General features: G+C 39.3%; 1 protein-coding gene across 6 annotated transcripts in view; it reads right to left on the reverse strand.

Moving 5' to 3' along the window:
• Positions 1-380: 380 nt before the first annotated feature.
• The window catches only part of DHRS7B (dehydrogenase/reductase 7B), a 55,315-nt gene continuing 40,936 nt past the window's right edge, over positions 381-14,759 (reverse strand). For all 6 annotated transcript variants that reach the window (XM_016137597.2, XM_016137598.2, XM_016137600.2 and 3 more), the window contains 4 exons: positions 7,545-7,761; positions 6,854-6,946; positions 3,423-3,575; positions 381-1,693 (listed from right to left, as the gene is read on the reverse strand). In XM_016137597.2, coding sequence (XP_015993083.2) covers positions 1,488-1,693; positions 3,423-3,575; positions 6,854-6,946; positions 7,545-7,761 — 669 coding nt within the window. In that variant the 3' untranslated portion in view covers positions 381-1,487. The remainder of the gene's footprint in view (positions 1,694-3,422; positions 3,576-6,853; positions 6,947-7,544; positions 7,762-14,759) is intronic.

Here is a 14,759-nt window from a genome sequence, read left to right on the forward strand (position 1 = left end):
AGTGTCCAAGGAGAGATATTCTCTCATTCCCATTTACAGAGACAGCTTCCTCTATCACTGCCTTTTACTGAGGACCTGCTATGCATTCTGCAATTTTATTAGACCTCATACTTGGGATAGGCTTTAGCATGGCGGTGGCTGCTGTCTCAAATCTGACTCTTCCCTGACATGAACCCTAAGGAGCCCTTTCTCTTCCATGTCAGGAAGAAGGTAGATGGTTTCCGTGGATAGTGAAAAGCCACCCATCATGTCTATATCTACATTCCAACTGTGGGCTCCTGCAGTGTCCAAGCCCTGTTGGGAGCTGGGATAGGTCACCAGACCTAATCATCTACTTGCTCTCCTACTCTCAGGAAACTCAAGAGCCTTGAACACCCAACTCATAGGCTGGCTTTGGCCATTTTTGTTTTATTTTGTAGGTAGCTGTTTAAAATACAAGTTCCATTACGTCTAGAATTAGGACACATGTAAGGTACCAGTATAATATGCTAGGAGATTTTTACTCCAACTTGGGGAAGCCTACACAATGGACCCACAATTTCCATTGTTGGCATCAATAATGGGAGAAATTTCATCCTAAACTTCAAGTATGGAGTTGACTTACTCAATGAACCTCAGAAAGGTGGATGCAGGCATCCTTTTTGGCTATGCTCCAGCCGTCATAGCTAACAAATGGGCTGCTTCTACCAGGGACCACATGCTTCTTTAGAACCCCTCCCCACATGAGTTTCTGAATATTATTTTCTAGAGGATAATGATGCCATGTGGGATTTTCCTCTCCCTTTTGGCTGCTGGCTCCTTAGTAAATTCATCTTCTGGTTGGAGTGGTGCCTGAACCTATAGGGCTTTGAGTGAGAGTCTATGGAAACTGGGCAACACCTTTTAGGTACTAAAGCTGGTGTCACTTGGGATATGTCAAATGATCAATCACATATTAGCCCATATCCTGTGTTGAATGAGATATTGTAGGAACCTGGAAATGGGGGAATATGAATGACTTCTTAAAACTACAGCCTTCTCCCTTGAGTACTGGAAGTAGACTCCGTCAAAAACAATTAGGTAAATGGTCTTGGATAAGTTAAATATGAAAACAACAGGGTCAAGGTGATATCAGGATGTCTTCTGATGTTAAAGACTGAAACATTTCTAGGAGCTGGCAGAGTCTGGAATTCAAAGGAAACATAATTCTTCTAGTCCTTGAGGACTACGACTCTTACTGTTCATTTATTTCATATTCTTAGCATTAAAACCCCATTCCATATTTATTCCTTAACTGTTACCCCTCACTCTTGAGAAGAAAAGCCTGTTGCCTATTTTGTTTCCAATTATCTGCCAGCAGGGTCCTTGCCGGGGATCTGAAGATGTGTATCTCTGTCTTTCCTACCTGTGAGATAAAGATCCAGTAAAGTCTCAACAAATGCAGCTCTCCCGTGTAGAGCAGCCATTCCCAGGCAGGTGCTACTTCCTGCCCCAGTTCTGTTGCAGCACTAGGAGTTCTTGGATTTCTGCTCCTTTCTGGCTCGAGAGGCCATGAGGCTGAAGAAGAGCCCAGGAGCCAGAGTTCGCAAATAAATGGCCAAGGAAGGCAACAGGTCAGCCAGGATCACATCTTTCTTTTTCTTCCCCACAACAGCCAGAACATCTCGGGCCACATCCATAGGCCTTCGGCCCTGTGCTGTGGTCTTGTCCATAACTAAAATAAATAAAAGAAACACATGAACTTGGAAGGAGAGTCTCTCTCTTGAGTTTAGCTGATGTGAATCATCATCAGGTTGGCTTGCTGGATTTCATATCATGAAGCTCCTTCCAGTCTGTCAGGAGGCAGGTGGTATACCACCTTCCTTGACTCTTTCATACTTAAAGGAAATGAGGACCCATTCTGTGGTTCAGTGTGCATGAGCTGGGGTAAAAGAGATGTGGGTTGTAGATAGGAATAAGGGAGACAGGGCCCTAGTCAGTGCTCAGAGCTGCTGGTCCATGACAGAGGATGAAGACCAGCCCAGAGTTAGTCTCCCACGTGACAGATGAGGAGGAGCTTCTTGATCTTGACAAGTTTTGCTTTTTGAAACAAGCAATGACTACGGATGTTGTGCCATCAATTAATCTTGGGTAACCTGGCTTGAGGTCTCCCAGGTAGGAAGTAGGAAAAGACTATGATCCCCAAATGTACTACGAGCTCACTAAAATGAAAGTGAAGAAGTGAGTCAGAAGAGATGTCACAGTTCCCCACGTCATGTGTTAACTGGATAGCAAGCAGAAGAAATCTTAGGTTTGTTTTAGACATTAAATAGCTGCAGGGAGTTTAGGAAGTGTTAGGCTAGTTAACAACAACTGATGTTTCTTCTTCCCTAGTAATCTGACAATTTTGCCAACAAAGTGACAGGCATAGAGGAGAAGCCATTAGCATAGACCATTTGAAACCATTCGCAAATTGTCCAAATTGTCTGAGCTTCCTCACCAGTATCTGTTTTCACTGTGTTTTCATTAACATGAAAGACCAGGAGGTTTCTTATTGTTGCTTCTTTTTAAATAACACTGAGGGAATTTTTTTAAAAGATTATTTTACGTATAAATAATATAAATACGAATCTCTCTGAATCTATGCCTCTGGTTTCTACTGACTTGTGCTGAATGAGAGCAGCTGCCACCCAGTGCCTGGACAGCCTTACTTCAGGTCTGGTTGGGGTGAGGTGTAGGACTAGGAGGACCTTGGTGATGCCACAGCACAGGCCCAAGAGATCACATCCAGGGAGGCAGGACTTAAAGGACAGTACTCAGGGTGGGCGGGCCCCGTTCAAGCTTGGGAAAGTAGAGCCAGCTCCCAAAGCAATAATTCAGGTGGGTCAACTAACCTGGGAGGCAAGAGCCTGGATCTCTGCTTGGCCTAAGCCTGCCTGCATGCTTGGGACAGGCTGTTAAGTCCACTAGTGGTAACTGCAGGTCATCTCAGCATTGTTTGGCTGAATCAATATGTAGATTCTGAGACTGGTGCACTCACCTCCCCTCAGAAGACTGGGCTCTCTGCTTTGAGTATCCTGAATTCAGTTACTTCTGAAGCACAGTGGGTGGCGAACTTCTGGGGTCAAGCAACCCATAGTTTCCTTGAAGTTAATTCACCTTATCTTTACTTTAATTCAATGAGAATGGGTTAGGTGGAAGTCTGGTGGTATTTCGTTTGGCGACTTCCTTTCCAGTCTTCAAAGTCCTGACCTACGGGGGCCCTGCCCTGATAACTGTGAAGGGCTGGTTCATGGTAAATGAAAATTACTCAACAGTATATAAAACTAACACCCATATGTAAGTTTTTCATTTTAAAAGTTATATTTGAATGAATAAGTAAAGATTTATCAGGTAAGAGCAGAATGTCTCACGGTGGCTGACCAACAGCTTTTCACAAAATAAAAGAGAAACTGGGGCCTCACCTCCATATTTGGAACCATCAGCAGTGATGGCATTTAGAGAGAGGTTGGTGTGGATGTAGCCAGGGCTGATTACGGTCACCTCAATCTCATACTGTTCCATCTCGGCACGGAGACAGTCAAAGAACGCCTGGGTTGCATGTTTGGAGGCAGAATCTGCAAAGGTTGATGGCCAGAGGCAGGTGAGTGAGCTGGTGCTGGGACATGGCCTGGAACAAGCCCACACGTTCGTGCCCATTCATTCTCTTTTATTAAAAAAAAAAAAGGTTTTATAATATAAGATTTCTATGGTATTATAGCAATGTTTTCCTCCTGATTTAGAGAAGTACAGTGTATCCTTGTTCTTAGCAAACACCCAGGAGGAAAAGAGCATCATGTCTTCAACTTTCTCCTAATGGTTCAGGAAAGAAAAAATTTAAAATTTAAATACACGCATATGCGTATACACACACAGAGTATGATAAAACAAATATGGTAAAATGTTAACAACTGGGGAATCTGCATGAAGGGTACTTGGGAGTTCTTTGTATTTTTCCTGCAAGTTTTATGTCAGAAATTATTCCACTTTAAAAGATTTAAAAAAAAAAAAAAAAAAGCCCTAACAAAAAAACTTAATACCTAATGGGTAAAATATTCAAATCGTACAGAGAGATATAAAGCAAAAAAGTTGAAGCCCTGCCTTCCAATTACATTCTCCAAAAGTAACCAATGCTAACAGTCTGTCAGGACATATTTTTTATATATCTTATGTACATATGTGTGATTTTACATATAAGTAAATTTTCTAATAAAAATGAGCTCATACTGTTCATATTATTCCTGCAAGTAGCTTTCTTCACCTGGTGACACAGACTGGACAGCCTCCATGCCAGCCATGCAGACCCTCCATGCTCCTCCATGGGTCGTAAGACTATAGAACTGGCCCCATCAGTTGACTTTCATGGGTTGTTTCCAGGTTTTGTCATTGAAGCTGTGCAACAAGTGAGTACCCATGCACGCATGGGATGTGTGTGTAAAAAATCTGAGGCTGGTTCTCTTACATATCTCATATGACAAACTTCCATGAAGTGGCTTTTCATCTGGAACAGTTATTGAGCTTGTTCCACCTCCAAGAAATGGAGGCACCTCTGTTCTTCAGTGATGGCTAAAAATCATGGTGAAAGGTACTCTGAAGGGAGATACAGTGACCATTCAATGACATTCTTGGGAAACACACAGTATCTCCATTGAAAAATTAGTTTCCTCTAAATGTTTTAGCCTTCGCAAAGGGGGAGCCATCAGCCAATAAAATAGGAAGGGAAACAAACCCAGGAGTGTCACAGAGAGTCACATGAGAAATTCAACAGTGTCTGAACTTGCTACCGTGCCTTCTAGGGCCAGCTCCTTTGGTTTAGGGAAAGTTGCTGGGGGCTGGATGAACAGTCTGTGGGTAGGTATGTGGAGAGAACTGCTCCTGTCACCCATAATTCCAGGAATGCTGCCCAGGCCCAAGGACTGAGAAAAGGGAGTCATCCTGGGAGTCCTCAGAATAGAAGGCTGCACCCTGACAATGAGTCTCCCAAAGCTCTCAAGCTGGAGGTCCTTAGCCAGGCTATGCTGACCTAAATCAACATACTGATGTTACAGTACTTGCCCCTCCTGTCTACAAGGCACATTGCAAAATACACCACCGCAATCACTTCACTTCGTCCTCACGAAAGCAGTGTGAGGGAGAAAAAACTGTTCTCCCATTTTATAGATGAAAAGACTGTTCCTCAGTGTTCACTGATGTGCCCAGGAGGCACTGCCACACTCAGTCTGGTCATTATAAAGTACCCAGACCAGCCATGTGTGCCTTACTTTAGTCACAGGCCAAGTAGAGAACAAAACTCAGATTAAACCAAAATAAAGCTTGGAAATAATTTAGTGCAAAGAACATGGTATAGCCTTTATCCTAATTTACCTATTGCTAACAGTTTACCTCATTTGTTTTATTATTCGTGATTATACACACACACACACACACAGTTATTTGAGCAGTCTTAGATGGCTGTCCTATGCTCTATGCTACTGGAGTTGAAAGAGAAGTAACAACCATAGAAACAAACATAGATACAGTGCTTTACAATTTACGAAGGACTTTTCATCTCCATTTGTCTTGTTTCATCTTTAAAACAGCTTTGTGAAGCATGTAAGATGACTATAAGTCTCATAAGAAAGGAAACGGAGGGTCAGACAAATTAAACAGCTTGCCCGAGGACACACAACTAAAACCAAAAGGTAGAGCTGGGCTCAGAGAGAAAGAGTAAGTTTCTGTTTGTTACATTTCCAGTTCAGACAGTTGGCTACACCTTATCATTCAGCTGGATGTCTGTTTCTGTCCTTTCAAAGTGCTGAAGCAGCTCTGCTCTCCCTTCCTTCTCTGCCAAGTCAGCTGGGTGTGGCTGAATCTAGCATTTAGAGGTGGTGAGAGCAGATGAGTTGGTTATAAGTCAGCATTTACATCCAGAGAGTGAAGCAAAAAAAGGAGTTACTAGGACAGTTTGTGAAGCTACCTTTAAAATCTTTTAACTAAAGAAAACTATATTCTGTTTGCTTGCTGGTATAACATGAGAGCAGACAGATAAATGAAATGATATTTCAAAATTTTGGCACAGACATTTGCATACATGGATGTAAGAGTGTGAGCTGGAGGTCAATTCGGCAGTTTTAATTATTTCATCCTACCTATTATTTCTACTTTGGGGGATTTATCTTACTGAAACTCCCATGAGTGCCTAGAGATATAAATACTTAAGGATGGTCTATATAGCACATCATTGTTAATGGTCAGAGACTTACAGGAAAAAAATTCTCAAAAAACCCATGAAAATATCTAAATAAATTATGTCATATATCCATTCAACGAATTACTATATACCTATTTAAAAAGATTAGTTAAATCTATATATACTGATGTAAAAGACATGTCAAGTAGAATAAACAAGCCACAAAACTATGCATAATGTGACACCATTTTTCTGTTTGATCGTATGTAGAAAAAAGTTTGGAGGCATATGGCAAAAGTGATGAAGTGATAGTACCTGTGGGACAATGGTAATTGATAATTGCGGCTAACAGGTTCGATGGTACTTAGGTGCCTGGCACTGCTCCAGGCACTTTGCTCACAGAGCTAATAGACTAACTCATCTTTCTAGTGGCCTTCTAAGGGTGCCCCTGTCTCCATTCTGCAGATGAGGACTGGGGTACAAAGTGGTCATGACACCTGCACAAGGTCATATACAAGGTCTAAGGAGTAGAGCTGGGAGGCATTCTTCTCAGAACACTTTCTGATGAAGTTCCTTCACATTCTGTACTGTTTCTCTGTCTGAATTCTGAATAGTAAATGTGGTATTTTTATAATCAGAAAAAAACAAAAAGAAAAATATTTGGGGGAGGGAGAAGGAAGTACTCACACGCTGATCGAAAAGGAATGCTGATTTTGCCCTGGATGCTGCTGATTGCAACGATGTGGCCATGTCGCCTTTTGATCATGGAGGGCAGAAGAGCTAAGGAAAGAAGTCAGGGACTTTAGAAGACGACTTTTCTTTTGGTCACCGCACCTAACACTGAGAGGAGGCAACCTCACTTATTAGATTTTGTTGGAACAAAGAAGGTGTACAGTGAAAGCCCTGCGGTGGGGGAAAGCCATGTTTTGTTGGAACTCTCAGGCCTCCTGCAGACTTCCAGCAGGCCAGCAGACAGGAGGATCGGGGAGGAGAATAAGGCAGACAGGAGCCTAATCAATAAGAACTGCCAGCTCAGTTCCCTTTCCTAGGCAGATTCTTTCCCTTGGAGTGAAATCTGTACCTGGACATGAGAATATCTCCACTTTGTAGGGGTTTGTAAACACCTCTAAGAGGAAATGGAAGCAATGCTGTACAAATGAAGCTGTCAGTGAGGAGAGCATCTTGATTTAAGGCTATGAAGCAGATAAAGAAAATGAAAATAAGTGGAAAAAGCAAATACTCAAGCTGTAATGACAGTACCTTTTCCAGGGTAAAATAGAGGATGGAGACAGGTCATTTAACAAACGAGGAACCAAGCGAAGTAAAAAAAAAAGCCAACATATTAGTGCTTTTTTTCCTTTCAATCCAAGACTGCTACCTTTTGTTAGAGCAACCGGGCCAAAGTAGTTTGTCTCCATGACTCTCTTGTCCACATCTGTGCTAGTGTCTATGATAGCACCGCGGTAGCTGATCCCGGCATTGTTGATGAGCACATCCACATAGCCAAAGCACTGCAAGATTTCGGATGTTGCTGCAACTATGGCCCCAGGGTCTGCAAGGTCGAAGGTCACAATGTAAGGCTTGTGGGTCTGCACCTGGTCAGATATGAAAGAAAACAAAAACACCTTCAAAATGACAGGCCATGTGAGCTACGTGTCCTCACTATTCAGAGCCCTGGGAGTGGCCCACTGGGCATGAAATCACACACGCTACAGCATCTCTCTGAAGAGATGGGCCTGGAGGATCCTGCCTACAGTGCTCACACCTGACCTGGACAACTTTTCTCCTGAATTGTAAATTATTAGTAGAGCCAGAGTAAATTCCACAGGACAGGGATCATGTATAGTATACGTCACTGTAGATTACCATAGGAACTATTAATTATAACTCCTTTTGTTTGCCTTGTGTCAGAACTGTGCTATACATTGTAACTAATTAAACAGTACCCCTGTTGAAAGATGCTATCCTTCTCAGGTTAATTTGCTTTAATTAATTTGTTCATGAAACATTATATATCCCCCATGTACCAGACATTGGAGAGACAGCAAAAAGCAAGACAGACATGGTTCTTGTCTTCCTGAAGCAGTCTAGTGGAGAAGACAGATGAACTATGAAGAATGCCACAAAAAAAGTATAAGAAGCTAGAGAAATAAAGAACTAAGCAATCTAACTTAAAGGGCTTCCCAAGAGAGTTTAACCAGAGAACAAAATGATGAGTAGTGTATGCGTGAAATCCATAAAAATGGCAGAGTAGTAAGTGCCAGGAATCCATCTTTCCATCTGGACAACTGTACTGGCAGAAACTCTGAAGTGACTATTTTGGAACTCTGGAACTTATCTGAATGCTTAAAGTTTTCAGGAGAGTAGTGGCTGGCAAATGAGATAATTTTGGTCAATTTTAGCCATCAGTTCAGTGGTAGCTCTCCATCACCAATCCACCCAGCCTGCAGCTGGCAGCTGTGGGAAAGACAACCCACATTTCTGGTACAGCATGGAAGCATGCAGGTTGGCATTTTTTAACCACCACTTGCTGAAGTGGCTTCCAGTAGATTTAAAGAAGTCACATATTTTTCTTTGGTATTCAAAAATATAAATAAATCCCCAGAGGACATACCTGAATAAGCCCAGATGATGGGCTTCCTACTGGACCAAGACTTTAAGGCAATTGTCTTAAAGATGCTCAAAGTGCTGAAGGAAAACATGGGCAAAGGCAGGAAATTGATATATAAACAAAATAAAAATATCAATCAATGAATAGAAATAATTTTCAAATTTCTGAAACTAAAAAGTACAGTAACGGAAATGAAAAATACACCAGAGGGGTTCAAAATCATACCTGAGCAAGTAGAAGAGAGAATGAGTGAACTTTAAGAGAGGACAATTAAAATGAACAAGTCTGAGAACAGAAAGAAAGTATAAAGAAAACTGAACAGAGCCTAAGGGATCTGTGGGACTTCATCAAGTGGACCAACATGTACATTGTGGCAATCTGAGGAGAAAAGAGGAGGTAGGGGAAAGGGTAGAAAGAATATTTGATGAAATAACTGCTGAAAAAATTTATGAAAAAATATGAATCTGCACTTCCAAGAAGCTCAATACCAAGTAGAATACACTTTAGGACAGTCAATGTAATCTACACAGCAACCACAAAGAACGTAGCTATAGAATATACACATGGCAAAATTAGAAGAGAAACAAAGAATTTCACTATAGAAAAATTAACTAAACACAAAAGATAGTAAAGCAGGAAATGAGGGGCCAAAAAGCTATAAAAATAACCAATGTCACCATGAAAAAATAAATTAATGAAGTTTTACAAAAGCTACAAAGCAAACAGAAAACGGATAACAAAATGGCAGAAATAAGTCCCTCCCTAATAGTAATTACTTTAAATGCACATAGTTCAAAATTACTAATGAAAAGACAGATTGGCAGAATAGATTTTTAAAAAATCCAACTACATGCTGTGTTTAAGAGATTCACTTTAGAACCAAAGACACAAATATATTGAAACTTAAAAGATTAAAAAAATATATTCGGTTTTTTGGAGAAACATGGTAGAGTGATAGACATGTCCAGATCTCTCCCCTTGAAACTACAATAGGTGAACATTTAAAACTCAACAACAACAAAAAAAACCCAAACTGCATGCCAGCAAGTCTGAGCAGGGGATCTGCGCATAAGAACTACCACAGGTCAGAACTCCAGATGTCAGGCGATGGACTGGGAAAAAGAAAGAAGCTGCCTCTTGAAGCTTCCAGAACTCCCTGTAGGAGGAAAGGGAAGAGAGAAGGTGCAGTGAGTCTCTGAACACCCCTGTCGGGGAGATTTGCGAGTTCCACAAAGCCAGCAGCTGGGTCCAGTCATCAGGGCAGAAAGCAGAGAAGGAGGACAGCAGAGAAACAACAGTTGACTTTTACTGGCTGCAGTTGCAAAACCGAGGCTGAACAGCAGGCCCCATCCCCAACCTACAGGGCCCTTCGCCCCACATCCTCTGAGACAAACACTGTAGTGCCTCAGGGAAATCTTAACAAATGCTAACAAAACTGTTGCTAACACTGACAAAGACTGAAACTGAGGGTAGCGAGTGTGATTAAATATCTACATGAAAATAAAAAGGCATTATTAAGGCTTTATATAAAGCAGGACTCCAAGAGGCTTAGACACCACCTCCTGTAAACCAAAAGAAAAGCACCTTCTTTGAGGCAGGCTAAAGAGACCTTTATATAATAAATCTTCTTAAAAAAAAAAAAAGCAGAAAACACTTCCATTAATGCCCAGGTGTAGAAATAGTTCAATAAACACCATAAACAACCAAGGTGACAAGGCATCTCAGAAAGAAAAAGAAAAATCACCAGAAAATAAGCTTACATACATAGACATATGCAACTTAAATAACAGAGAATTCAGGAAGGTAGTTCTGAAAAAATTCAGTGAGTTGTGAAACAAGTCATATCAACAATTTTAGGAACTGAAAAACAACTACATGAGAAGAGCAAAAAAGATTAAACCCTCAAAAAGAACAGAATAGATCTTCTGGAGATAAAAAAACACACTGCAAGAGTTGAAAAATGAAATAGAAGCTTGGGAAGTACAGTCAATCAAATGATGGAAAGGATCAGTGATCTCGAGGACAGAAATTTAGAAATAAATCAGAAGGAAGAGAGAAACCGAAGAATGATAAATAATGAAAGAGAAATACAAGAACTAGCTGATACCATCATGAGAGGAAACATAAGAATAATGGGCATTATCGAAGGCGAGGAAAAGGAGCAGGAACTAGAAAGTATTCTCAGACAAATAGGGGAAGAGAATTTCCCAAAATTAAGGAATGAGCTGGAACTTGGAATTCAAGAAGTCAACAGAACACCCAATTATCTCGACCCAAAAAGGCCTTCAGCAAGACACATTGTATTAAAGTTATCAAAAATCAATGACAAAGAAAATTCTCAGGGCAGCCAAGGAGAAGAAAACGGTAGTAAATAAAGGAAAACACCTGAGATTATCGTCGGACTTCTCAACACAGACCTTACAATCCAGAAAGGAATGGAATCAAATATTTAAACTATTAAGTGAAAGAAACTACCAGCCTAGAATAATATATCCAGCTAAGTTCTACTTTAGATATGAAAGAGAAATTTAAGACCTTTACAAACATACAAAACTTGAGGGAATTCTCCACTACAAGGCCTGTACTACAGGAAATGACAAAAAATATAATAAAATAAAATACATAATTAGGAGTAAAGTGACTATCAGGCAAATAGAAGCAGAGGAGTGTAACCTTTACTAAGAACAAGGCATTATAAGCTTAAATAATGAGAATTGCTATAGCAAGATAGTAATGAATGTTCAGCATACATAGGGACAAAATGAGACAACAATGACTGAGGAGGGGAGGATTCAAAGATCCAGATTCACAAAGGGGAATGGAGATAAGGCACACGCAGAAGAAAATGGACAATTGTATATATATAATTATCCTTTACATATTCGTAATGGTAACCACACGCCAAAGATTCTAAACTGAAGTATATAACATAAAATAAGAAGAACCAGAGAGAACACTCACAAAAGCCAACCAAAATAAAGAAAACGGAAACACAAAGGCAAGGACGCAATGGAAACACCGAGCTACCAGAAAGCAAAGGATAAAATGGTTATAAGACTTCATATTTTAACAATCACCCTAAATGTAAATGGACTGAACTCATCAATAAAAAGGCACAGAGTTGCAGAATGGATCAAAAAACAAAACTCAACCATATGCTGCCTCCAAGACAAATACAGACTCAAAGTAAAGAGTGGAAAATGATATTTCAAGCAAATGGCATTCAGAGAAAAGCGGGAGTAACGGTACTAATATTGGATGAAATAGACTTCAAAATAAAAAAGATAAAGATACTGAGAGACACTTCATAATGATAAAGAGAATCATGCACCAAGAATATATAACACTTATGAATATCTATGCTCCCAATCAGGGAGGCCCGAAATATGTAAAGCAATTACTAATAGAACTAAAGAGAGAAACAGAACTAAACACTTTCATAGAAGGAGACCTAAATACCCCACTGTTGGATATGAACAGATCATCCAACAGAAATTCAATAAGGAAATAATATCCTTAAATGACACATTAGATCAACTGGACATAAATGACATTTACAGAGCCTTCCATCCCAAAACAGCTGCTTATATATTCTTCTCTAGTGCACATGGAACATTCTCAAGATTCGATCACATATGGGACACAGAGAAGGCCTCAACAAATATAAGAGTGTTGAAATCATACCAACCATATTCTCTGATCATAATGCTTTGAAACTAGAGATCAACTGCAAAAAGAAAGCAGGAAGAAGCACAAATACATGGAGATTAAACAACATGCTACTGAAGAATAACTGCAGCAGAGAAGAAATAAAAATAGAGATCAAGAGATACATAATAGAAATGAAGGATAATCATAGTATAACATATCTAAACTTTTGTGACACGGCAAAAGCGGTCATAAGAGCAAAGTTCATATCATTACAGGCCTATCTCAAAAAACAAAAACGAGCCCAAAGAAATAACCTAATGCTTCATCTTAAAGAACTAGAAAAGGAAGAACAAATGAAGCCTAAAGTCACCAAGAGAAATGAAATTATCAAAATTAAAACAGAAATAAATGAAATTGAAAACAAAAACAACAGAAAAAAATAAATGCGACAAAGACCTGGTTCTTTGAGAAAATTAATAAAATTGACAAACTCCTGGCTAGACTCACTAAAAAGAGAAAGGACACAAATAAACAAAATTAGGGATGAAAGAGGGGAAATTATGACAAACACTGCAGAAATACAAAGGATCATACAAGAATACTAAGAAAAAGTACATAACACCAAATTTAATAACCTAGAAGAAATGGATTAGTACTTAGAAAAACACAACCTTCCTCGACTGAATCAAGAAGATATGGAAAATCTAAATTGGGCAATCAGCAGTATGGAAATAGAAACAATCATCTAAAACCTACCAAAAAGTAAAAGTCCAGGACCAATGGCTTCACCAGTTAACTCTACCAAACATTCAAAGAAGATTTAATACCTATTCTCAAACTCTTCCAAAAAATCAAAGAGGAGCCAATGCTTCCCGACTAATTTTATAAGGCCAATACCACCCTGATACCAAAACCTTGTAAAAATAACATTAAAAAAGAAAACTACATACCAATATCTCTCATGAACACAGATGCAAAAATCCTAAATAAGATACTAGCAAACCAAATACAGCAACATATTAAAAAGACCATATACCACAATCAAGTGGGCTTCATCCCAGGGGCACTGGGGTGGTTCAACATACACAAATCAATTAATGTGATACACCACATAAACAAATTAAAAAATATGAATCATGTGATCATATCAATAGATGCAGAAAAAGCCGTTGACAATATAGAGCATTCCTTTATGATCAAAACACTTAACATAATCGGTATACAAGGAAAGTATCTTAACATAATATAGGCCATATATGACAAACCCTCAGCCAACATTATACATAATGGTGAAAAACTGAAAATCTTCCCTCTAAGATCAGGGACAAGGCAAAGCTGTCTACTATCACCACTGTTTTTCAAAATAACTTTGGAGGTCCTAGCGAGTGCAACAAGGCAAGCGAAAGATATATAAGGCATCCAAATAGGAAACAAAGAAGTCAAACTGTCACTATTTGCAGATAACATGATTCTCTATATAACAAAACCCTAAAGACTCCACAGGAACACTACTAGAAACAATAAGCAAATACAGTAAAGTCTCTAGATACAAAATCAACATTCAAAAATTCATAGCGTTCCTATACTCTAATAACAAAGTGTCAGAAAAAGAAGTGGAAAAAATAATTTTTTCAAGAATAAAATACTTAGGAATAAATCTAAGGAAACATGTGAAGGACCTACATAATGAAAACTATAAGACCCTATTAAAAGAAAACAAAGAAGATACAAAGAAATGGAAAGATATTCCGTGTTCTTGGATTGGAAGAATCAACATAGTTAAAATGACCTCATTACCTAAAGCATTATACAGATTTAATGCAATTGCCATCAAAATCCTGTCGGCATTTTTTAAAAAAATGGAACAAAAAAGTCATCAGACTTGTTTGAAAGCACAGAAGACCTCGAATTGGCAATGCCATCCTGAGAAAAAAGGAGGCTGGAGACATCACTCTGCCTGACTTCAAATTATACTACAAAGCGACAGTAATGAAAACAGCATGCTATTGGCAGAAAAAGACACACAGACCAGTGGAACAGAATCGAGAGTCCAGAAGTAAACCCATATTTATAGGGGCAAATAATTTTTGACAAAAAAGGCCAAAACATACAGTGGAGAAAGGAAAGCTTCTTCAATGAATGGTGCTGGGAAAACTGGAAAGCCACATGCAAAAGAATGAAACTAGACTGTTGTCTATCACCACACACCAAAATTAACTCAAAATGGATTAAGGACCTGAATATAAGACCTGAAACAACAAAATGCTTAGAAGAAAACATAGGAACAAAACTCAAGGACTTTGGACCTAAAGAGGAGTTTATGAATTTGAC

This window comes from Rousettus aegyptiacus, unplaced genomic scaffold (assembly GCF_014176215.1).
Source record: "Rousettus aegyptiacus isolate mRouAeg1 unplaced genomic scaffold, mRouAeg1.p scaffold_m13_p_6, whole genome shotgun sequence".
NCBI classification, from domain to species: Eukaryota; Metazoa; Chordata; class Mammalia; order Chiroptera; family Pteropodidae; genus Rousettus; species Rousettus aegyptiacus.